The following is a 25,836-nucleotide window of genomic DNA, read 5'->3' as shown; positions in this document are numbered from 1 at the left end:
TTCAAGTGGCACAATTCATGAAAACATAGCTAAATTCAAGTGGCACAATGCATGAAAACACAGCTAAATTCAAAGTAGCTCAATGCATGAAAACACAGCTAAATTCAAGTGGCACAATGCATGACAATACAGCCAAGTTAGAAAAAGCCCAGATACAGAATGTAGAGGTTGGCGTGAACACGCAGTGAATAAAGTGCAAACATGGGGGACATGCAAAGAAGGGCTGAGGCAAAAGAGGGTAGAGGCATGTCCAGAATAGGGAGTCTACCCATAGTTATGGAGGAGTGTTATGAAAATCAGGATTTCACAGTAGAGTGACGTCACACCTTCAGGAAGATAAAGTCAAGTGTTGGCAAGAAAGAACCTCAGAACAGTGTTCTGGAAGCAGACTGGGGCTTTCTTCGTGGCCTTTGTAGTTGTGGCCAGCTCCCGCCTCCCGGTTGCTCTCACTGGCCTATCAAGGCCAATGTAACCAATGGGAGGGGGAATCGGCCAGGCAGAAAGAAAAGCATTAGGTGCAAATGTGGAGCACCCATCTTGGAATGGCAGAGGGTCTGTGGGGCATCAATGTAGAAAGCAGAACAATTTACAAAACCCACTTGATGGGTTAAAATCAAGGCATGGAAATCAATTGTGCCTGACCCCCAGCTGCCTTAGCAAATTGTGGCAAAGTGGTAGGAGAAATAGAAGAGGTTTACACCACTCGTGCTGTGGGCATGACAGAATGAAGGGCCTTACCCTTTCACAGTGAGCGCTCTCCGTGAAGTAGATTCATGATGGATTGGTCTCCTCCAGCACTCGCAGCAATGTTCAGATGAAAAGCAGGTTTGTATTTCATTCGTATGCATACGAAATGAACCCAAAGCACCATATCAATATGGGGGAAAGGGGATTCATTGAAAATGAAGTAGGGTATTATGATGTTTATGAATCTTTCTTTGGTACCAATATTAGTTACTAATATTGGCAAAAAATAAGTATATCTTAAAATGTGTCATGATGTTTATGTTTATGTGGTGCAAAGTATTTCAACATACTGGCCTGCAAGTGTTGTGCAATTTACAAATATATGCATTTATTTATTTGGCATTTGTAAAGCTCACAAAGCCCAAAGGCATCCAGGCTCTGATTAAAGTGGTTACAGTAGACGATACTTGACAGTCAGACACTTGACAGTACATACACTTGGTTGGGAAGGACTTAGTTACATTGTATGGCCATGTGGTCAGTCATGATAACGGGTTACAGAGATTAGAGGTTTTGCGAAAAGAGCCAGGTTTTGAGACATTTGCGGAATGTCTAGAATTAGGGTTTTGCTCTTAGAGTGAGTGGTAGTGCATTGCACTGCTTCGCTGCCACTACCGGGAAGATGCAGCCCCCTGCTCTTTTCAATCTAAATCTTGGTGCTGCGAGTAGATGAATGTGAGTGGACCGTGTAGGTCTAGCTGATGGAGATCTGGAGATTTTTTGGGAGAGGTATCTAGGTGCAGTGTTCGAGAGGCATTTGTAGGTTAAGAGAGTGTTTTTAACAGAATGCGCTCTTGAAAGGTTAGCCACTGTAGGTTTCTTCTGGCTGGAGAGATGTTGTCTTTCTTGAAGATGTTTAGGGCAGCTCTTATAGCATTACTGTGAATGATCTGAAGCTTTTTGATATTCCTGTTAGATGTTTCCGGAAAAATGCGCGTTACAGTATTCCTGGCTGGATATTATGAATGCTCTTGCGACAGTGACACAGCTCTCCGTGGAGGGGAAAGGTCTACTGGCGTTGATTAGTTTAGTGGTATATGCTGCAGCAGAGGAAATAGCATTAACCTGTCATGTTAGGGATAGTGAAGCATATAGATTCAAACCCAGGGTTTTGACTTCTTTGGAGACTGGGATTGTGTTGCCGTCAATAATGAAGGAGTTGTATGCTCTGTCTAGTTTACTTAGGAGTGGTTGTGAACCGCTCAAGAGCAACTCAGTCTTGTCATCATTCAGGCACAATGAGTGCATGCCATCCAGGTCTGAATAGTTTGGTAGATTGTGTTTAGTGTGTTGGAGTCTGTGTTTTAGGAACCTGATAAGGGTAGGAGGATTTGGGTATCATCCGCATAGTTAGTGTAGGTGAAGCCCAAGGAGTCGAGGAGGTCCAAGAGAGGTTTAGTGAAAATATTATATAATGTTGGAGAGACACATGAGCCTTGAGGGACTCTGCAGGTGAAAGAGGATGGGAGGCCGAAGCAGAGGTTAGATATTCAAGAATATCCACTGAACAGGTTATCAGGCCTTGTTCTGTCAAGAGAGGGGCACCCGCTACCTTTGCAAATTAAATTTCAAGGAACCTAGGATTGGTAACCCTAGGTCTCCTGGGGGCAACCAGACGTGGTCTCCCTCTCACTGTGCTTAGAGAGGCATCAGCTTCACCTCACTGATGATCCCCAACAAGGGTGAAACACGTGTATGGGGTTGCTGGTGGTACTCTCGTTCAGGTTGGAATTGCCATTGCATTTCGGTGCTGGACTGCCCCTTGGCAGGACAAAGACTGATATGCAAATGGATATTTCCCATCTGTGAAAGGCACAGTGAGTAAAAGCAGTGGCTGCGAACTCTCAAGTGGTTAATAACCACTGAACAGGTTATCAGGCCTTGTTCTGTCGAGAGAGGGGCGCCTGCTACCTTTGCAAACTAATATTCAAGAATATAATCATTGAATTTATGGAATGATTGTGTGTGTGTTGAATGTTAGTAAGATCCTCACAGGCATGCACACTTTTCTTTCTGTAAACCAGCTGCATATCTGTATGCAAACAATTGTGGTGACATCCCCAGCAACATAATTAGGAGACCACCTTTGAATTGAATGTTTTACTTTAATAAAATGACATATTGATTCCTAATATAGCCTGTATCTTTTCCTAGAGCTGTGGAGTTGGATTGTATACCAATCTGAGTTTGCCACTTATTGAAGAACAACTGCAACACACTAGGAGATCATAACTGAATACATACTGTACATATGGGTCAGTCTTAGTATCTGTGGATCGATCAAGAGAATGATGGGCAATGTACAGTGTGGAGAAGTTGTACTTGTAAGTCTTTCCTTGGAACTCTTGCTCTCAGTAGCAGTTTTGTGGGATGCTCAGTTCACTCGGCTCTGTACTACAATTTGTCTTTGGGACTGAGGTCTGTGGCATCCATTTCTAACCCTTGCACTGAAGGCGTTAGCAAGTGGAGACAATGGGCTAAAGCCTCTAATTCAAAGCAATGCCACGCCCAGACCGAGGTCTTCTAGAATTCACAGCAACTTTCCCTTTCACTGCAAGCTTGAGATTGCTGCCCTTCCTTGATTGGAATGCTCCAGTACTCTGCCTTTCACTTACAGTTTCTGAACTTTCTTAGCCTAAGGGTTGCTTCAGGTCAGACGGCGTATCAGCAACTTTGCTTTGATTTCTATCAGAGAGGATCCTACTGGCCCTTAGCATTGGCTGATTTTCTCCTCTGCTATTTTCCCCCTATTACAGGAAGCTTTCCTTTTGGTTTTGTCTTCTCTCATGCAGATTTTTCTGATAGGGCACATTAGCTCTCAGTCTTCCTAAATAGGGCTGGTCAGAGAGGTGTTGTTGGCACTGGTTGTGCACCTTCCTCTACTGGATTTTGTGAGGCAAGCAACTTGTGTTTTTTGGCAGCAAGCTTTGCAGTGGCTCCAGATGATTTCTGCCCCTGCTGTTCAATAGTGTCCATTTTAAATTTATAGATGAATCTCCTTTATCAGCCTGGCTTGAACCCTCACAATATGAGTAAGTAAGGGTCAATCCAGTAAAACATCTCCATTTAACATTCATTAATCATGTGAATATTACAGTACCTTAGTTAAGTAAATTAGAACTAAATATATGATGTACAAATCAGAGGGCCATACATGATGGCATACAAGAGGAGTATTTTACTTTTCATTTGCTTTTAACTACTAAGAATTAAATACTACACAAATATACTACAACATAAGGATGTGCATGTATATCAACCACTATGACATGGCCAGCATGATTGCCTACTAATAAGTCCCTTTTCTATCTTCACACCCAGCGGTATCTTAATATGGCTTCACCGTGGTAATCAACAACATTTCAGCTGCATGGAAGATAAGATGTGGCTGTGCTCCTCTTCCAACAATGTGAGAGTTCACAGACCGCACTGCACACTAGTAAAAAGCCAAACTTTAAAAGATCTCAATTTTGGTAACATTCATTTTATTACTCTGACTTTGCTACCCTGAAACGCAAGTGTAGGGCGGCTGAGAGGAAGTGGATGGTCTCAGGTGCATCCTCTGATGAACTGGCCCGCTGCCTACTCGAAAGGAAATACAGACTCTCTGTCCTTGCCAAGAAGAGTGTTCCTATCCAAGCCTGCATTTCTTCAGCCTCAAACAATATGGACAAACTCTTTAAAATCGTCCAGAAGCTGGCCAATCCTACTGCAGTCTCCATCTCTCCTGTTCCCTCCCAGGATCTCTGAACGGCTCTGGCCTCTCATTTCACCAGTAAAACTCAGGACATCCTCTGCTCGCTTTCCTCTTCCTCTCCCGTTACCTCTCTCAGGCCCATTTTGGCCACTTCTACCTCTGCTCTTCTTTTTTTTCTCTTTCTCTCTGACAGCACCTGACAATGTCTCTAGACAAGTCCAATCTATGAAAGTGATGTCCAAAAAGGTGCTCCCCTGCTCCTCCAGAACCATCAAGCACAACCCTCGCTCCAGGCTTGGCTGATTTCTGCAATCACTCTTTTGCCACTGGCTCTTTCCCCTCTCTCCTAAAGCACTCTCTTGGGCAACCCCTCCTAAAAAAGCCTTCTGCCAATCCTACATGTCTGGCAAACTATCGCCCGATTTCAATCACTCTTTTCCTGGGCAAACTCGTGGAAAAGCTGCCCATCTCCCAGCTTACCCTCCACACTGAATCTGTTGGCTGCCTCCATGACAGAGGCACAGAAACTGCTCTCCTGAACACCCGTGAAGATCTGCTCTCTAACCTCGACTGGAGCCCGCCCTCTGTCCTCATCCTCCTTGACCTTTCCTCTGCTTTCAACATGGTTAATCATGCCACTCCGATCAATCTAATCTCGACTCGAGTTCTTCCTATGCCCTCATCCTCTTTGACCTTTGTTCAGCTTTCGACATGGTTAATCATGCCACCCTGATCAATCGACTCCATGTGAACCTGGGCATCACGGATCAGGTGCTGACATGGCTGAACTTGTTCCTCCTGGACTGTCTCTTTCAGGTCCAACTTAGGTCCTTTCTCTCCACCACCTCTCTCTCCACATGTGATGTTCCCACAGCTCTATCCTCTCACCCTGGCTCTTCAATGTCTATCTGGACAGTTTGGCCCACCTAATCTCCACTTTCTCTTCAAACAACTTTAAGTGTTATGCAGATGACACTCCACTCTCCTGCCGGCTTCCCTCAGCCTCCTCTCCTCCCTTGCTCATTCCTGACTGTGTCCGTGAATCAGAATTGGTGCACCTCCAATAATCTCTGCCTTAATGCTAATAAGACGGAGATTCTTCTCATCTACTGCTTTCCCTCTCCCACTCTGGCTGTCCCCCTTGGGCCCTCTACCCTCACCTCCCTGTGAGGCAAAAAAATGTGGTGTAATTCTTGACTCCACTCTCTCCTTCTCTCCTTACATCATGGACCTTGACAAAACAGTCCTCTTCCATGTGCACCTCCTCAGAGGTATTCTATCCTTTGTCACTTTCCCCCAGAAACTCACTGTCTCCAGAGCCCTGGTGTCTCCAGGCTGGACTATTGCAACAGCCTTTTTCTAAATCTGCCAACCTCTACTCTTCTCCCCCTGCAACCAATCCAGAACAGGACTGCAAGACTTATTGTTGGCCTCAAGCCCAGGGAATGTATCTCTGTAGCCCTGGAATCTATTCACTGGCTCCCTATGGCTGCAAGGATCAAGTTCAAGACCCTCTACATCGTCCACAAGGCCCTCTGGGGCCGGGCCCACACTAATCCAACTCTCATCCGAAAAACCTTCCTCTAGATCCATTCACTCAGCTACTCTCTGAGAGTCATACGCTTATCCAGACAGACAGCGGGGTACAGATCTCTCTCCTTTGCAGGTGCCTCCCTCTGGCACGGCCTCCGTGCCCTTCTCAGACTTGAGCCAGACCACCTGAAGTTCCGGAAGTAGTTCAAGTCCCTCATTTCCTCCTCTGCCTTCTCCCTCTCTCTTGCTCCCTTGCTAACTGACCTGTCTGCTGTGCTGACTGTTTGTTTGGTTCCCTCCGAATCTCACTGGGTACCAGGTTCCTCCACGACCAGTCTTCCTTTGCACTGCCTCCAGTCCTACCACACATCTGGGGGCTGTAACTGTAACACACACATTCCCCTGCCTCCTTGAATTTACCCAGAGTCGCGTTGCCCTGGCTGCACTTACTCAGAACCATGCTACCCTGATCGCACTTCATCATTTCCTCTCCCTTGGACTTCCCGCTCTCCTTCCCCCTGCACTTCTTGTTGTTGCACTTGCATGATCCGAATAAAACAAGCCATAGTAGGATTGTTTATCTTGTACTCCCTGTGTCTTCCCTAGCTTGTCTTGTGCCGCCTAGAAACACTTGCGTACAGTCACGTTATACATGCCACATCATATCATATCATATCATATCATTTACTATTAACTTAAAAAAAAATAAAAAAAAGTTTAAACAATACTAAACCTTTACAGCTTTCCAATTCAATCTGCATTTATTTGGAATACCGAAGGAATCACGTATAAACAGGGTTAACCAATGAAACTGTGTTGTAGATGGACAACTTCACTTTAATACTAAACGCATTTTAAGAAATGGTGCTTTTATATCATCTTTTTCAAAATAGCTCCCAGCAAACATTACAGTCCTTGGTAATTTAACTTGTGACAGTTGACCCACAGTTCTGTTATAATTAATCAAAGTGGGCATTGGTAAATATTTTGGGCTTTGAGAAAGTGTCTGTTGCAAAGTATGAGTCTGAAACCCTTTCTTTGTATTTGTATTTATTAAATTTATAGAGCGATTTAATCCAAAGCGCTTTACATGGAAGCAACAAGATTACATAGAGAAATTGGAAGCATACTTACACAAACCTTCAAAAAAACAATATGTAGAACAATTTAACTAGGTATGCAACAGATAAACAGAGCAGAGAAGGAGTAAGAGGGAAGTAAAGAGGTTAACAGGACAGGGAATGAAGAAGATGAGATTTCAAGGAAGAACAGAATGAGTGGTATGAGGAAATGGAGCGGATAGATAGAGCGAGAGAATTCCAATTTAGAGGGGCAAGGAGATGAAATGATCGGAAACGAGAAGGGGCTCAGGGAGGTGGGGGTACAGTGAGTAGGAAGAGGTCAGCAGATCGGAGGGGGTTAGAGGGAGAGTAGAATGAAAGGAGATTAGAAAGGTGGAGAGGGGATCGTGGAGAGATTTAAAGACGAGACAAAGGAAGTAAAATTTAAGTTGAGAGTGAAAGGGGAGCCAGCCAAGAACAGAGAGCGAGGAAGAAATTGAATCATTGAATCATGATGAGAGAGAAGTCAAAATGTGCGAATAGCAGAGTGATAGAGGGATTTGAGGGGAGCAAGATGGGAGGCAGGAAAACCAAAGTGGAGAGAAGAGCAGTAGAAAAGACGAGAGAAGATGAGGGAAGAGATTAAGAGTTTAGTGGCATGAAAGGTGATAGAGGAACAGATTTTATGAGCATTGAAAAGGTGGTAGCAACAGGAGCGGGAGGTGAGCGAGATATGGTGGTTAAAGCAGAGGGAGGAGTCAAAAAGAAGGCCAAGGTTGCGAGCATGGTTGGAAATGTGGAGATTAGAGGGGCGAAAGAGAATGAAAGGAGGGAGAGAAGGCAGAGGATGGGAGGTTGAGGGAAAAAATAAGCTCTCAGTCTTGTCAGAGTTGAGGGAGAGAAAGTGGGAGGACATCCAGTTTTTAATAGCAGTAAAAAAGGAAGAAAGGTTAAGGTGGATATCAGGGGTGAAAGAAGAAAAAGAGAGAAAAAGCTGGGTGTCATCAGCATAGAAATGATGAGATATGCCGAAGGAAGAGATGATGGGAGCGAGAAGAGAAGTATAGAGCGAGAAAAGAAAAGGACCAAGTACAGAGCATTTGGGGACACCAAAGTCCAAAGGGAGAATAGGAGAGGCACGGCTGCACCAGTAAACAGAGAAAGAACGGTTAGAGACATGGGAGGAGAGCCAGTTAAGAACAATGCCTTTGAAGCCAAAGGAAGAAAGAGTGTTGAGAAGCAACGGGTGCTCAACAGTATCGAAGGCAGCAGAGAGGTCAAGGAGGATGAGGACAAAGGATTGCTTAGAATGGCGAGCAGAGAGGTGAGAGTTGAGAACAAAGGTGAGGGCAGTTTCAGTGGAGTGTTTGGGGAGGAATCCAGATTGAGAAGAGGGAAGAAAAGACGGATTGCATACAAAACCAGAGAGTTCAGAGTAGGCTAAGCGTTCACAAAGGTTAGAAAGGAATGGGAGAAGAGAGATAGGCTGAAAGTTGGAGGTAAGGAGAGGGTCAGCAGAGGGTGTTTTTAGTATAGGGATGATGGTGGGGTATTTGAAGGCAGAAGGGAAGGTAGCAGATGAGAGACAGATAATGAAGACGGAGGTGGGGTAAGGGATGAGTATAGGGTAGATTTTAGGAATTAGGGAGGTGGGGAGGGGATCCAAGGGGGCATCAGTGGGGTGGATTTTGGACAGTAGGAGTGAGACTTCAGAAGGAGTGACAGGGGAGAAGTTAGCCATGTAAGAGGAAGGGTTAAAATGAAGGGGGGGCAAGTCGGAAGGAGAGAGAGGAGAGGCAGAAGAGTGGTCAGGGGTAGGTGGGGAGAGAAGACGACATAAGTTCTGAAAGATACGACATGGGTGAGAGGAGTGGGGTGAGAGGAGTAGGAGAAAAGGAGGTTAGAGTAGTATGAGCATGTAGCGGAGGTAAGCCAAGAGTCATAGAGAGAATGGTAAGAGAAATAGGAGGATTGATTAGCAGGTGAGCGGAGCTTGAGCCAGTGTCGCTCGAGGCGACGAAGGAGGCATCGCATAGACAGTAGATGAGGGGAGAGCCATGGTTGGGAGGGTTTGCAAGTAGGGCGGAAGTAGGAAATAGGGTGAAGTTGGTCGAGGCTGGGAGAGATAGAGGAGGTCAGAGTGGATAAAGCTTCATTAGCCAAGAGAGAGGAGAAGTCAGAGAGAGGTGGTAGGGAGGAAGAGCATGTGTCAAGGAATAGAGAGGGGCTAAAGTTACGGAGATCTTGTCGATAGAAGCATGTCGGGGGAGGATGGAGAGGAAGAAGACGGGGGGAGTGAGGGAGAAAGAGAGTAAGGCATGGTCAGAGAGATAGTTGGGGAGAGTAGAGACTGGGGAATAGCAAAAGGTATACAGATAAGGTCAAGAGTGGAGCCTGAGTAATGAGTAGGAGATATGGGGAGAGGAGTAAGAAGGTATGAGTCAAGGATAGAGAGAAGAGGGGAAGGTTGATGGGAAGAGGGGGGTGAAGGTTGAAGTCCCTAAGTACAGTAAGGGGAGAGGGGGAGGGAGAGATGAGGCAAAGAAGATGATCAAGGTCATCATAGAAAGAGGAGAGGGGGCCAGGTGGTCTATTGATAATTAGAAAAGAGATAGCGAGAGGGGAAGTAAAGGATTTGTACAGATATTCGAAGGAAGGGAAGACAGGAAGATGAGTTGGAGAGGAGGAGGAGCAAAAATTAGGGTGATGGAGAAGACCAATGCCTCTGCCACAGCCTGAGGGTCAGGAGACGTGAGAGGATGAGGAAGAGGAGGTAGTAAGGGATGCAGGCACAGTGGTTTTGTAAGGAGGGATCCATGTTTCTGTGATGCAGAAAAATTGAAGGTTGAGTCTCGTAAACATGTCCAAAACAGCTGTGGGCTATGTTGATGGAGCTGGATGGTTTAAGGATAGGAGGATGGATGAGGTTGGGATGAAGGTGACGGGCAGAAGGGGGATGAGGGGGGAGGTTGAAAGAGGGGGTGGTCATGAGGATGAGGGAAAGGGAGGAAGATGGGATGAGAGGAGGGGAAGGGGAGCAGGGAGGAAGGATGCCGGGGAGGGTGAAGAGGGGACGCGCATGACGGGGAGGGAGGAGGAAAGGAAGGGCTGTGAGAAATGAAAGAGTAACTAGCGAAGGAGACAGATATGGAGTTAAACAGCGCTAGCTGGTCAAAGGAGGAGGACAGCTATGCGATTAAGAAGCGCTGTGGAGGACAGGACTTCGAGGAAAATAGAGTTGTGGCTGGTATCCGACAGGAATCAGGCAGGTGTGGACGTAAGTTGAAGGAGACAAATAGTGCAGGTTGGAGAGGGCAAAATTGATGACCAAGTGCAGGAGGAGATAGTAGCAAGTTTACCCAGAACCCAGGTATAGATTCAGGTTGTCTGGGCAGGAGAGCATCGCAAATAGTAGGCCCCAGACAGGAGCAGAAATAGGTTGCTTGGAGATAACTGGAGCACAGCTGGCAGGGCCTGGGAAGGTGTAGAACAGGTTGTGCGTGTAGGGCAGGACATGGGTGGAGAAGGCCCACAAGGACAAAGTGCAGGTGAGGAGTCAGGTGCTTGGGCAGGTCAAGTCCAGCAGGATCGAGGTAGGAGTAGAAACAGGATGCAAGGATAGGGTAGGGTTGCAGCGGGCTGGATCCGGGTAGAAGTAGAGTCAGGCAGCGGGTGGCAGGCAGGCCCAAGGTAGGGAGTCCAGCAAGGTCGAGGTAGGAGTAGAAACAGGCTGCACGGGTGGAGTAGGGTCACAGCCAGCAGGACCCAGGTAGAGTTGGAGTCAGGCAGGCACAAGGTTGAGAAGGTGTTTGAAGGTCCAGAGAAGCAGTCGAGGGCGTTCCAGTAGCAGGGGGTAACAAGGGCTAGGATGCAGGCTAAAACAGCAATCGGCAAAGGCACCACATGACAATGCAGGTTATGAGGTGGGGAGACTCATGATGGAGAAGAGCTGTGAAGATCCAGCCGTAGTGGGTTGAGATGTAAGGGGGTAGTGATGAGTCTGGAGGAGTAGTGTCGCAATATGGTCAGGGAGACACCCTGCCAAAGTGCCAGACAGGAGAGGATCTGCCGACAGTCAGCCGATGTGTGCAGGAACAATTGGGGCCACCCCAAGATGGCCCCAAGATGAAGAGCTGCACAGTTCCCTCGAAGAGAGACCGTTGTCAGAAGAGTTGTGCTGGCCGAGGAGAGCCCTGGAGGGAACAGCCGTAAGCCATCGGGATTAGGTCTAATGGAGTAATGGACCAGGTGCCACAGGAGACCACCTCTGGAAGAGCTGCACAGTTAGGTGGAAAGCTCTGATGGAAACTGGCAGTCCGCCGTCAGGAGCAAGCAGAACGGAGGAGGAGGGACCCAGGATCTGGAGCCGGGCCCTGGGGCGTCCCCTCAGGGGAGCCGGGTGGAGTGACAGACCAGGTGCAGTCAGGAGCAATCAGACAGGAGAAGGAGGGACCCAATGATCTGGAGACGGGCCTCAGGGCAACCCGTCAGGGGAGCCGGGTGGAGTGACAGACCGGGTGCCGCAGGAAACCACCTCTGGGAGAGCTGCAAAGGCTGGAGGAAAGCTCTGATGGAATATGGTGGTCCACTGTCAGGAGCAAGCAGAACGGAGGAGGGGGGACCCAGTATTCTGGGGCCGTGCGTCGGGGCATCCTGACAGGGGAGCCAGGTGAATTTGGACTCGATTCGCTGTCAGGAGCAAGCAGGAAGGATGGGTGTTCCAGGCATCAAAGGAGTCCTTCTCTGGAAGAGCTGAGCAGGCTGGAGGAGAGCCCAGAAGGATCCAAGCCGCCCACTGAGTTGGTTGGAGGAGGGGAGAAGATGCCCCAGAGGTGGCCAGTCGAGCCTGATGAGGGGCGAGAGCAGGTATGAGGCCAAATTGACGTTGAGGGAGATAGTACTTGCAGTCAGAGTTGAGGCAGATGGAGAAGTCAATTCACGGGTAAACTTCAGGAGGAGATGCCCCAGGTGTAAGGAAGCAGAATCACAGAAAGGAGCTCAGGAAAATTGTAAATTATATCGAATTTAAGAAGGTTTGAATCAGCCTGATAGAGGGAGACGCCGGGTCAGGCAACCGAGCTTCTGCGGCCCTTGGTGGTTATTATTTTATGTATTATTTATTATATTATTAATTAATTAATTTTATATTATTAATTATAAAAAATGTAATATAATTATATATGATAAAATATTATATATTATTAATTATATATATGATTTCTTATTTATTATATCATTATGTATTTATTATTATTATATCTTTGCCCTAGTATTGGCAACTGTTGTTTATTGTAGCATTCATGTTGACAGTCATAGCCACACAAGTGTTTATAAATAGAAATGATCTATTGAATAGCGCAGTCCCTCTTCGCCAACGTATTTTTTTTGCTGTAATACAATGATAGGACTTCTGAACTTGCCATTTGTAGAGCAGGTACAGTTCCAACACGAACAAACTCCAAGTGCTACTTTGAGAGAAACGCCAGCCTTTCCCTTCCGTTGACTAGGGAATGCAGTTAAATACATCAACGGCATTTCAGCAAACAGAATGATTGCATCTTTACTGGACAAACTATGCCCCAGCAGCCATTCAGGGGAATGATGATACTCACAGATCAATTTTGCACCTCTGCCATGTTCGACCGAAGACACTGCCTTTACTTTCAGAGTCCAACAGTGGCAGCTAGTCCCACAGAATATGTCTGCACACAGAAGCATTAAGAACATGAGTTGTGGGTGGCTCCTACTATCCGCTTCTACGCAGCGCTGGACTGGCCTACAGGGAAGTATCAATATTTCCCGGGGAGTTCTCTGCATCATGGGCCTCTTTTGTGAGAGTAGTCAGGTTCTCTGCTTCTCAAACCTTCTCACTCAATCACCCCAACCCTTCTTTCAATCTCCCACGACCCCCCTTTGTAGCAAACATGTTTGTTACGTGTAACCTCTTGATAATCCACATGTAGGGCTAAATATGCTTAAGAATTCACCACTTAGACCTATTTTCCCAAATGTTCCCGGGCAGGGAATCAACTGGAACCCTACTTAAGAGTTGAGTTGCTCCCTGCATTTGTAGAAAGGAGTAATATAGGGCCACTTTAAAATAAAAAAAACATTCCCGGGGGCACTTTTGTTTCCCAGTCCACTCCTGCTTCTACCAGAGAGATCTACAATCAAATACAAAAAAACACTCAAGAGTAACTCATTTTGATCATCAGGGCAAAGTTGACAACTAGGTCCCCTCTTGACCAATCCTTTTATTTTTTTTGCCTTTAAACTGTTTTGAATTATATGCGCTGACATCCCAATGACCTTAGCAGGGTGGTCTTAGATCTCGGTTGAGCCTTTAACAGGTGTGCCACTTATTCGTTAGAGATTAGATGGTAAACCACTGTTATCGTACAGTTGATCTCATTTCAGTAGCATTCCGACAAAAAATCTCTCTATGTAGATATTATTATCCAGCTCCATAAGAATGTTGATTCTTTGAAATGAATGTAGCACCTTTTCCACAGCAATACAGATATTGAAAAGGCATGGTTCAATACTTAACTATTATGGAAGACACATTTAGGGTTTAACCAGAGGACCATGTGTCCTGAATGGACTCTGAAACTGAAAAATATGAAGGAAAAATTCAGAGTAGAAAAGAAAAAAAAAGAAAAAGCAAAACTGACTGAGAGGGGGCTGGAGGGATTCCATAGTTTCAGAGCACTAAATTCAAGTGACAAGCATGTGATGAAGGGGGACACCCAGCTGAAATTGAGGGAGAGTTTGCTTAGGGCAGGTAGGATCACAGAAAGTCACTAGAGGGAAAACATCCGGCGGATAGAACACATGTAGGCACCAGGGACCTTAAGAGACATTGAATGTAGAGGCTAGGGAACCAGCAACACATATTATGTGGAGAAATGTGGGTAGAGGAGGAGATTTTGTGGAGGACACACACAGCATTGCTGAAAATGCATTTTAAAAAAACCCATAAAGTTGGAAGCTCCAATGCTAGCCAGTGAAGAATATGAGACAGAAAAAGAAATGAGAGAAAGTGATCAAATATAATCTCATGATTGAAGGCATACAGAGAAAAAGGAGGGGAGACAGCAGAAAACAAATAGAAGAATGTTCGTGGCAGTCATAAGAGAGGAAGGTGAAAGAGAAAGAACACATTATTTGTGGCATTGGGATGCAAGTAGTGGGCATACAGACATATATTCACAACTTTTAAACAGGAATTAATGAGGTAATGAATGGTCTGGGTAAAGGCAGTGAATTAGAGCAAATGAGACCATCATCTGCACAGAGGAGGTAGGAGAGGCCAAGGAAGGGCGTGCATGCAGAGAGCATCTTTGGAGATGAAGAAGAGAAGTGGTTCAAGGGCGTGTCTCCAGTGAGTGGAGAAGATTCACTGGCCCAGAATATTGAAAGGCGCACTGGCAGAGATATGATTTAATATAGTGAATATTTCAGGGAGAATCTAACAGACGGTTTTGCATCACTTATCATGATTTAGCCAATGAAAACGTTAATATTCGATTGCCACAACTACTCAATACTATATCTTGAAGCAAATAATTGCCATTTTAAAACATTACAATATACAGTATATGAGTTCTCACCAAATAGTTGAGGTTAACTTCACTCCCGATGCTTTCAGTTGTATTCACAACATTAGGTATGGTTTGATTTGCTGAAACTGTGACATGAAATTCTTTAGAGCTTTAAAACATATATGTGAGGGGATAAAAAGAAAATACGTAAAAGGTCAATATAAAGGAATTGCATGTAAAAGATGCATTGTATAAGATCATATTCAAATGACAGTCTATTTTCTTTCAAAATAAAGTAAAACCGACCCCACTTCATTGAAGTAAGCACGAAAGTAAGTAACCAGTGCATATGTGCACAGGGCTGTCAGAAGATGTGGTGAGGCCCAGGGCAAAACATTTGGTGAGGCCCCCTTACCATTTTTTGCACTCGGCCAGCGGCGGAACATCCGCAGACATGAGACTCGAGAAATCTATGCACTGGTCACCTGATCAAGCTCTGAATTCGGGCCCAGGTCCCTGCCTGTCCTGTTGCAATCCTGCTCTGCCTCTTGGCTCCCCTGCACTTGTGGTCTGTATCTGTAACCCTACAGTCCCCGCTCTTGCTCTTATTCTCCACCCGTTGGCTGCACTTATGAGTATCCACAATTGCCACCTGGCTGCACTCTAGTTTCTCTTGTTTCTCCTTTGTTCCTGCACTCTGCATCCTACCCCATCCTCGGCATATTTCCCCTCCCCCTTCCCTGCTCTTGCGCAATCTGAATGACACAAGGCCTAGTAAGATCTGTGTTTTGTCCTTGTCGCGCCTAGAAACACTTGTGTACAGGCACGTTATAAATGCCATATCATATCATTAAGGAGCACCCTGCCCCTGTGTGCGCATTAAAACACACATCATACACAGTAACAAATGATGTACAGTGGAGGCTGGTACATTTGTGAACTTAAGAGGCTTAAATGTTTGTGCCAATTAGGCAGGATCAACAGAGCACAGTGAGGGAGCCCAAACCAAACAAGGGTTGCTTGAGGGGGGTTCTCACTCCCAAGAAAATGTTTGAATCATTGGGTTAAACGTATGCATTTTACAGCACTTTCTTTGCAAAATTGGGTAGCAATCCATACAGTTTGCAATTGGTTTTGTATGGAAGCACATGGAAATTCCCAACAGTTGCATATCACAAATTGTGCATAGGAACATTTTCCAATACATTGCATGACGCCTTTCCACGCGAGATATGCTAGTATAAAAATATATTCATGCTGGTTGTTCTAATTATGTCCATGCAGGCTGCATCAATATATGCCATTCTTACCATGCAAGGACTCCCAGCCAGTAAAAATGCCATGCTACAGAAAGTATATCCAGGCTGACTGTGTACCATAAGTGTTATTACTGGCTAGAATGGCCTACATTCAATGTGGGCCAATTTAGCCAAGTAGTATGTTTGCTTCAACCTTGATGCATAGTCCTGTGCATCAAGGGTAAAGCAAAAAGAGCACTGGCAATGCTAACAGTTTGGGCATTCGTGTAGGCATGGTAAAGGCACTTCTGTATTGGTATTAGCTGGTCATTGATAGTGCCAGTGCAAAATGGTTTGAGTACCTCAGCAGGCAATAGCAGTGCCTGGTAAATGCCTAATACTTATACACAAGCCAAAACTGTTAGCTTTGCCAATGCTTATTTTTAAAAGAACTTTAGCGAAAGACACGCAGGGTGTTTTTAAATTGGTTGGCCAAAGGCAGACCTTATAAAGACATTTTTATTATACCAGTTACGTGTTTACAACTCCAATGCAGTCATGAACTCTCAGAAGACTCCTTTGAGGATACACTTGCAGGCAAATTGAGGGCAAAGTTTGATGGCAAGGCATGTTTAAAGCTAGCTCAAAGAGTTCCAGTGAGGAGGTGTTTTGGGTGGGGAGGGCAGGAACTGGGTGAGAATTGCCATAGGGATTAGCAGGGCCATGAGACGTCATTTCACTGTTAGCACCTGCATTTATATCCATACATTTTTATGTAATTGAAATCGTGATGTGGGGTTAGCACTTGCATGCTAGAGGAGTGATTAGAAGGGAAGTGGTGACATGAGACATCTCATTCTCACAGCAGTCCTTAAGTATGACGTTTCGGAAAAGAAGGCAAGAGGTAGCTGCTTGTAACATGGAAGCTTTACCAGAATAGTCTCATTCGAAATGTGGAAAGATCTTAGGTGCCCCCACACAAGGAAGTTTGCTCCTTCCTCACAGCCTCTGACATTAGCGCCTCTCCCAACATTTAAAGTGTTAGTCCCCTTTCCCCCCTGACATTTTAGCCTAGGTGCACCTCTGATGCCATGAACCCACCCCTTAATGAAGTGGCCCCCAGGGCGGCTACATTTAGGGGTGGTGCTGAACACACACTCACAAAAAACACTTTCACCCATTCATTCATCCACCAGTTACACAACTCCATACATGCATGTATACATAAAACCAAACGCAGCATTGACACAAACACCAACATGCATGCATGCCTTCATACATACACATATACATACTCATTTAATTTAAATACACATATACACTTGTAATTTAAAATAAAAAATACACACCTTACCTCCATGCACCCTTAAAAAGCATCCACGCAGCTGACACGTAGACATGCTGCCTGACAAGAGAGAACTCCTCTCCCATCAGTCAGCGTGATCATGCTGACAACATAAACACACTGGCTGACAGGAGAGGAGTCCTCTCCAATCAGTCAGCATGGTCATACTGAGCAACGTGAGCACACTGACTGACAATAGAGAACTCCTCTCCCATCAGTCAGCATGGTCACGCTGAGCAACGTGAACACACTGACTGACAAGCGAGAACTCCTCTCCAATCAGTCTGCGTGATCACGCTGACAACATGAACACACTGACTGACAGGAGAGGAGTCCTCTCCTGTCAGTCAGCGTGGTCATGCTGAGCAACGTGAACACACTGACTGACAAGAGAGAACTCCTCTCCCATCAGTCAGCGTGATCATGCTGACAACATGAACACACTGACTGACAAGAGAGAACTCCTCTCCTGTCAGTCAGGATGGTCATGATGAGCAACGTGAACACACTGACTGACAAGAGAGAACTCCCCTCCCATCAGTCAGCGTGGTCACGCTAAGCAACGTGGACACACTGACTGACAAGAACAAACTCCTCTCCCATCAGTCAGCGTGATCACGCTGACAACATGAACACACTGACTGACAGGAGAGGAGTCCTCTCCTGTCAGTCAGCGAGCGTGGTCATGCTGAGCAACGTGAACACACTGTCTGACAAGAGAGAACTCCTCTCCCATCAGTCAGCGTGATCACGCTGACAACATGAACACACTGACTGACAGGAGAGGAGTCCTCTCCTGTCAGTCAGCATGGTCATGCTGAGCAACGTGAACACACTGACTGACAAGAGAGAACTCCTCTCCCATCAGTCAGCGTGATCATGCTGACAACATGAACACACTGACTGACAAGAGAGAACTCCTCTCCTGTCAGTCAGCATGGTCATGATGAGCAACGTGAACACACTGACTGACAAGAGAGAACTCCCCTCCCATCAGTCAGCGTGGTCACGCGGTGCAACGTGGACACACTGACTGACAAGAACGAACTCCTCTCCCATCAGTCAGCGTGATCACGCTGACAACATGAACACACTGACTGACAAGAGAGGAGTCCTCTCCTGTCAGTGAGCGTGGTCATGCTGAGCAACGTGAACACACTGACAAGAGAGAACCCCTCTCCCATCAGTCAGCGTGGTCACGCTAAGCAACGTGAACACACTGACTGACAAGAGAGAACTCCTCTCCCATCAGTCAGAGTGGAAAACATGAACACACCGACTGACAAGAGAGAACTCCTCTCCCATCAGTCAGCGTTGTCACACTGAGCAACATGAACACACTGACTGACAAGAGAGAACTCCTTTCCCAACAGTCAGTGTGATCACACTGACAACATCAACACACTGACTGACAGGAGAGGAGTTCTCTCCTGTCAGTCAGCGTGGTCACACTGAGCAACGTGAACACACTGACTGACAAGAGAGAACTCCTCTCCCATCAGTCAGCGTTATCACGCTAACAACATGAACACACTGACTGACAAGAGAGAACTCTTCTCCTGTCAGCATGGTCATTCTGAGCAACGTGAACACACTGACTGACAAGAGAGAACTCCTCTCCTGTCAGTCAGTGTGGTCATGCTGAGCAACGTGAACACACTGACTGACAAGAGAAAACTCCTCTCCCATCAGTCAGCGTGGTCACGCTGAGCAACGTGAACACACTGGCTGACAGGAGAGGAGTCCTCTCTTGTCATTCAGCATGTCCACGTTTTCAGCTGAATGATGGGAGGTAGCAGAGCCCACTTCTGAACCCTGCTGTCTCCCATTGTTTTGCTGTTTGTTGCGGAGCCAAACGGCTTCGCAACAAACAGCAAAATCATTGCAGGGCAGAGAGCAGACAGCACAGTCCCTGTGTGAATAAAAGACACGGGAGACTGTGCTGCCTTCCACTTAGGAGAGGGGGCCGCGAGGCCCCCCGCAAGTGCGAGGCCCGGGGCAGTTTGCCCCCCCTGCACCTCCCTCGTGACGGCCCTGTATGTGCACTCATAGTCTGGGTGTAACTGTAGATGTTTGTGCAGAAAGCCTTTGAATTTACATTTGTAAATGTTTACTTGAAAACCAAGTGTACTCTAATAGTTAATTAAGATACTGTGATTGCCTGGCAGATACTTTCAGATGTTTGAGTTCCACTAACATTTCCTTTAAAACCTGTAAAATTATATGAGGTCATTTCTAAACACAGGCAAACATTTGCTGAATTACTACTTCTTTTCAGAATGTCACTTTGCACACTACTCAAAAGGGCCCCCATTGATATAGATGGACCAAGTAGTTGCAATGCCTTAGACACGGGAAACAGGTAAACTTATGTCATTGGGAAATTAGGTTAAACATGGTGGGTTTTCTGGACATACATGTGTTTGTTCTTTTCTTAGAAAATAAAGAGATTTTGACCTCCCAAGCATAATGCAAGGCCGTGCCACTCTCAAGGACACTGTCTTGCTAGACCTTCTCCTACTTTATGGATCTTTTCTGACTTCAGTGAGTGACATCACAAACATGTTTCCCTGTGCAGCTGCTTCATTCTTCATCAGGACTACATTCCGTCTCTCCATCATACTCTGAAGTTAGTTACTTGCGGCCCAGCCAGTGATCGGAGTGAGCAGGAGTGGTCGGGAGCGTTGTTCCACTACTTTTATTTGTTTCTGTTTACCATTCCTCTACTTTTTACGACCATATTCACCATTCTATATGGCGGATTTGTCCTTTCATGTCCCTGTGCAAGTGTAAAGTTTTGAGAGGCGCTATATTTAGTAGTCAATCAGCCTATTGCAAAGCCTCAGTTGCAACACCCTCTCCCATGCCAGGACCAGAGTTCCACTACGTTTTTCGGTATACTTCTACCACTGGGCCCAGCCCAATTTTAAAATCAGATCCTCTTCCTAACACTGACAGACATTTAAAAACAGTCTGAACATTTTTTTGAATGACAAGGAATTGTTTGGGTCATTGATTCTTATTTGACAGGGACGTTAAATGTCATCCTGCTTGCCCTCATACTATCATACTATTGTGTCTATTTAAAACATATTTACTATTTTTATAAATCCATTTGTCTGGACGTTACTTGCTTGTTGTTGCCTCTATCTCAAATAGGCATAGCCTTAATTTCATCGGAGTGAGCCAAAGCATTGAAGGAGAGGATTGCACTTGTGTGCAGTGGAAGTGTAGGTAACGTGTATTTCTCCCACCTCGACATTTCCGGTTACTTCCAGACATCTCTGGTGCACCTATAGTGGCTGAAAGGTGAATTTTCCAACTCACTCGTCACAAAACAGTCAACATCATGCACAAAGACCTTGCTGTGGCTAATACGTCACAGATGCTTGCCATATCACCCCTTTTGTGAATTGTCCAAAACTGACAACAAGCTGCAGGCTGAGCCTGCCTCCCAGATGATAGGCTGAGCCTTGAACATGTTTGGACGAGAAGACCAGTGGCTGAAAAATATATTGCGCAGAGGGATCTGAGTGCCCCCCCCCCTCCCTCCTGTAATGTTATATGTATGGACTTGTGGAATGTGAACTTTCCAAACTCCATAGGGTGATGCAGTGAAACCCATGCGCAGATCTGGAGTATCACACTGTGCCCCCTCCCCCCACTGTGTATGACTGGGGGTGAGTGGGGTTCCTGTAACCTGACAACTGCGGTTCTATGTGATTGTAACGAACACAAAAAACAGAGAGGCATTTTATAAGGAAACCTTTACAACGGAAAAAAAAAACATTTTTAAATTGTTTAATTTGAAGGTCCCCCTGGCCCCTGTTTCCCTTTGTTTGTAACCCCACCCCATCCCCTTCCCCACCCGTGAAAACGTGTGTAGAAGACCCGTGGCTGAGATGTATATTGAGCAGGAAATCAGAGTACGCCCATCACCTCCTGTCCACAAACACGCGGATATGCAGGCTACACACAAGCCAGACCTCAGTGTATTGACCATGCATTTTGCAACAGGACATTGCAGGCCTTATTACAGAATAAACACAGATGCATTTTAATTGTTACTCTGCTGGGAATATTCCTCTGCTAAGCCATTTTTCTCTTTGTGTTGCAATTGCATATATGTTTCTCCTTTTCTAGCAACTCTGCCTGTCTGGTTCTGCAGTGAATCCATCTCGGCGCAGGAACACAAAGAAGATCCCATCCATGTGGGAATCCACCATCAGGTAAGCCCCGTTGAGCATTCACAAAATACTGATGAGGCCGATTAAAAAATGGCCACCTCAAAACAGACGAGGAGCACGGCAGATGCCAGAAGGGCCGCCTCAACCAGTTGCCGATAGGATGGCCACCGTTGTTACTCGACTTAACCCAGGGAGCTGGCAGGTGACACCAGCCCCCTCTCAAGGCCATATTTTAAGGCATTGCTTCACTCTCCCTGTCCTGCCCTGTCTGGCAATGTACGCAGACGAGATAGCCTGCTTCACCTCTTCGGGGCAGTTGCCTACATCAACGCAGTTCCCTTACTCCGTAACTCCAAGTCCACTCATCCCGCTCCATGATTCATATGCACTAGTATGGATTCCTTAGGGAAGACCCACATATGCCTCATGTAGACTTTTGTCTGCGCCTCTCCTGGTTGCTCATCGCTGCATCTTCTATGCCTGGCCTGTTGCCCTGTCTCCTTTGCATTTTTTGACTGCTGCTGGAACACCCACCTCATCAGTTGCGGCATTGCTGGTGCTTGGCTCCCCCAACCCAGTGCTCTTCACCCTCCAGATACTACAGCAACTGTACCACCTAAGACTCTGCTTATCTTTCATGTGACTATAAGGGCTCATCTTGCAGGGCGCGCATACCTGATAGAGCCCTAGCCACGATGGTGCAAATGTAAGCAAATTGTGATATTTAAAGAATATTTATTCAGCAACAGTGGTCAAAACTACTAGCTGCATAGTGAAGTAACTACTCAAACTGCCCCACATTGGCCAAAAAAGTGGCCCATTTTGACTGGCCTACACTAGCATTTTGCATTTTTGGTACGATCATCACCCTATTACCCTATAGGCCAGTCCAAGCCTGCCGGCTCATCCATAATGGGTGAAGGGGTGTCCACCCACTGGCCACTTCACCCATTATGGAGGAGCCGAGGAGCCAGCTCAGTGAAACACTGAGCACTCCCTCAACTGCTTTTTCCAGCTGATGGAGTGCTCCTGGTCTGGCTGAACTGTTTGCCTTTGACAGTTCATTTCCCCAGCCGCATATGATCACTGAGCCATGCAAGGCTGGGGTTGTTTTGCTTCGCCAGCCTTGCATAGCTCATTGGAAATGCTGGCTGGGGCACTGCATGTATGTATGTGCGAGTGGGTGCTCCTGCGCCTCCTCGCACATACGGGCAGAGCAACCTGGAGCGGGGCATTCTAGCAACCACGCGCAGGCCCCTGCAGAAGGTACGTTTATGGCGATTTATTTTTTATTTAAATGTGTATGGATGTGTGTATGCTTGTGTTATGGGACTGTGGTGGGAGCAGGATAGGCGGCAGCACTGGGATAGTGATGGGAGTAGGGTGGGGAGACCCCAGGGTCTGTAATGAGAGTAGGGTGCGGTGGCGGCACGCAAATGTTCATAGCGATTTCTACATACTGTCCATCTGGCACTTTTGAGGGCCCGGCCTGCCCAAACTTTGCTCAGGGGGGGCCGAGGCCAAAAAAGTTTGAAGACCACTGTGTGGAGGGTTTTGACCCATGTGGAATCATTAGACGGGGTAAATATGGGGATTAAGCTGTCGCTGCCCATCATTTTACCCCAGAACAAAAATAAATCATTGGAGTGCGTAAAGATGGGGATGCGCTGTCGCCGCCCATCATTTCATCCCAGAATCCAGGAGAGCTGCGCAGTTGTGCGCACACCAAAATGGTTACCTAACTTGCCACCCACCAGTGTAAAGAAAGGTCTTTGTTAACAAAATCCACTGTTACTGATGTCAAAAAGTTGCTGAAATCGTGACTCATTGGACCACTTTAAAGATTCAACCCTTTTTGTGGGGTTCCACATAACCATCTTACTATAAGGAGCCCCATCAAAACAATGTTAAGCAAGGATTTACTACCATGTAAGAACCATTCCTGTTTAGAATGCATTAATCCAAGAAAATCCCAAAGTTGCATGCAGTGCCAACAAAATCCCGATGGTGGCGCTAGCGGTCTAAACTCTGACAGGAGAGCTGTTTTGCAAGATTGTCTAAATGCAAAGAAAAGGGGTCTTATTTCATCAAAGGTTCAAAGGGGTTGCCTGTCTGGGAACTATTGACACTTCAGAACTCAACACAAGAAGCCAGGAAATAACAGGGTTCTGTTAATTAAATGCAAAGTGGCCCCCTGGCCTCCTGATGTGAGCTTGCCGGACACCACACAAAGGACCCTTTCCTCTGAAAGGAATATGTTAATTCTGAAATGTTTGCTGTCAACAAAGATCTGCCAGCCAGCAGAGATCTGTGACTGACCCACCCAAGTCTTGGAGGCGGACCTCAACACTCTGAGGACTGAATTGAAAGGAAAATATATATTTTACAAAAACACTGATAACTCTTTGTAATCAAATGACAGAAATGTATAACTTTGAGAGCTTTAATTTAAAAAATGTACCTTTAATTCAAGGCCAAACTCGAATTTGTGTGATGTTCTGGGGCAAAACCCCATTGTTTATTAATATTACAGACTCCCTGTTTCAGCTAGACAAACGAAAATGCATTGGTATGTGGGTAGATATGTGAGGAACAGTTGTATAAAATTTAATGAAGATCCAATGTTGTTTAGCACATTAAAAAGTGCTAGAAGTTGCCATTTGTGAATGCAAGCTCTTAGAAACAACAGATTTGGACAGAGACATGGCTAAATTCAGCCACCCCATGTATATGTAATTTCAAACAACTGTGTAACTCTGAAATATGTCTTTTATTATCAAATATAGAATGTGTGCAATCTGACAGAGGAGTGTCCTATCTGCAAGCCATAAAATGACATCCCTCTGACTCACAGTTCATTCCCCAATCAATTGATGAATGAAAGTTTGACCAATTAGAAGCTGAGAGAGAGGTAGGGTCAGTGATGCTAGAACACACCCACATTCTAAACACATAAAAGCAGACAGTCAGGACAGATAGGGACCTTCCAAATCCATCTGCAGCGGGACGCTCTGCCGGAAAAATCCATACTTACCTCCATCAACCTCCAGAAAGCCAAACTAGAGACTTCAATCTATCCAGAACTAAGAGACCAGACCAGAGAGAAAGCAGTGCTGTACCCAGAGAGACCCAGACCAGCAGAGAGAGCTGACCCAGATCACTGTGAAGTGCAGAGGCCAGACCAGACCAGACCAGAGTCCATTCTAAAACCCTGACCAGATCCGTGCCGAGGCACATTTCACTCAAGAATATAGTGTGAGTACCCAGCAGAACTGTGTAGAACCAATCTCTTAGTTTAAATTCATCTAATTCAATCTATTTAACCTAAGTAGAACTGCCTCCTAGCTGTCACCTGTCATTTCTAGTTGCAAGCTGCACTTGTCATTTTGAGCTTTTGAAATTTGCAAACCCAAAAACGACCTTTATTAAATCGCTCATATCTCCGCGACCGTTTGGGCTAGAGACTTGCAGTAACTTTCCTCTGATAGCTTAGAATCGTAGCTTTGAATCGCACCAAGAACCGCATTCCTACCCCTTATAGTTTTACCGCAATCGCGGAACACGCATCCGCGAATTTTACCGCGATTTGCAAATTTCTTCACATGTAAAAACTGCTGCTGCTTGCCTTCCATTTGCCAGAAATTCGTTTAACCTGCTAACTATCCCTGCATCATTGCTAGTGTGAGCCTGGACTAATATTAACTAGATACCACTCACCCTGAACCTCTGAAAAGGGAATTAAAAGCATTTTAGCATATTTTTTAATTCACTGCCAGCACATATCAAAGCAATTTGGGCCTGTGTTTTCAAACTTCTGTAGTCTAAGATTGCTGGGGTGAACTGAATCACATTTGATTGCATTTCTGAGAACTGTGTGTTTTCCTTCCATTTCCTTGCCTTGCATCAAGGGGGGGAGGGGATTGCCAGAGAAAAGTGATTACATTGTTTGGTTGAAATCATATTGAGTATTTTCTGTACTGCATTCATTGAATATTGCATCCACCTGAGCTTACATAAAGCATTCTGTACCACCTTCTTCTTTTGTTCCTATTCACCTGTGTGCTATCTTATCCATTTCATCTCAACTCATTAGTGATTATAAAGAAGCGTGCTAGTGCCAGATTCTCCGTTGTTAATATTTATCATATCAGATTAAGTGTGATATTCAATTATTAATTTACTATAAAGGGTGATATATATCTATTGTTTAAATTATCAAATAAACCTTTTAAACTTGCAAAACAGAACTACTTCTTGGCTCAGTGGGGTCAGGGGGATTCCAAGAGAGGGGTGTTATATAGGGGTAGTCATCCAGAACGCATGAACTGGACCTAAAGATATATCAATAAGGGTTTTCATTCAGTATTATAGACTAGACGTTGACTTAGCTGTAGTGTTGAATTGAATCCTCTTACAAATTGGGGGCTCGAGCCGAGACGTTGGGTTAGATTTACCACTTGTGCAGCTTAATACAGTGTGCTAAC

General features: G+C 45.7%; 1 protein-coding gene across 2 annotated transcripts in view; it reads right to left on the bottom strand.

Annotated features, from left to right (window-relative positions):
• ITGA1 (integrin subunit alpha 1) overlaps positions 1 to 25,836 on the bottom strand; it is a 1,202,180-nt gene that overhangs the window by 178,741 nt on the left and 997,603 nt on the right. For both annotated transcript variants that reach the window (XM_069627258.1, XM_069627257.1), the window contains exon 24: positions 14,652 to 14,751. In XM_069627258.1, coding sequence (XP_069483359.1) covers positions 14,652 to 14,751 — 100 coding nt within the window. The remainder of the gene's footprint in view (positions 1 to 14,651; positions 14,752 to 25,836) is intronic.

The sequence above is a fragment of the Ambystoma mexicanum genome, chromosome 6p (genome assembly GCF_040938575.1).
Source record: "Ambystoma mexicanum isolate Mex_15411 chromosome 6p, UKY_AmexF1_1, whole genome shotgun sequence".
In the NCBI taxonomy this organism is placed as follows: Eukaryota; Metazoa; Chordata; class Amphibia; order Caudata; family Ambystomatidae; genus Ambystoma; species Ambystoma mexicanum.
The sequence above is the reverse complement of the archived record's forward strand: the minus strand, read 5'-3'. Positions and strand labels throughout refer to the sequence as shown.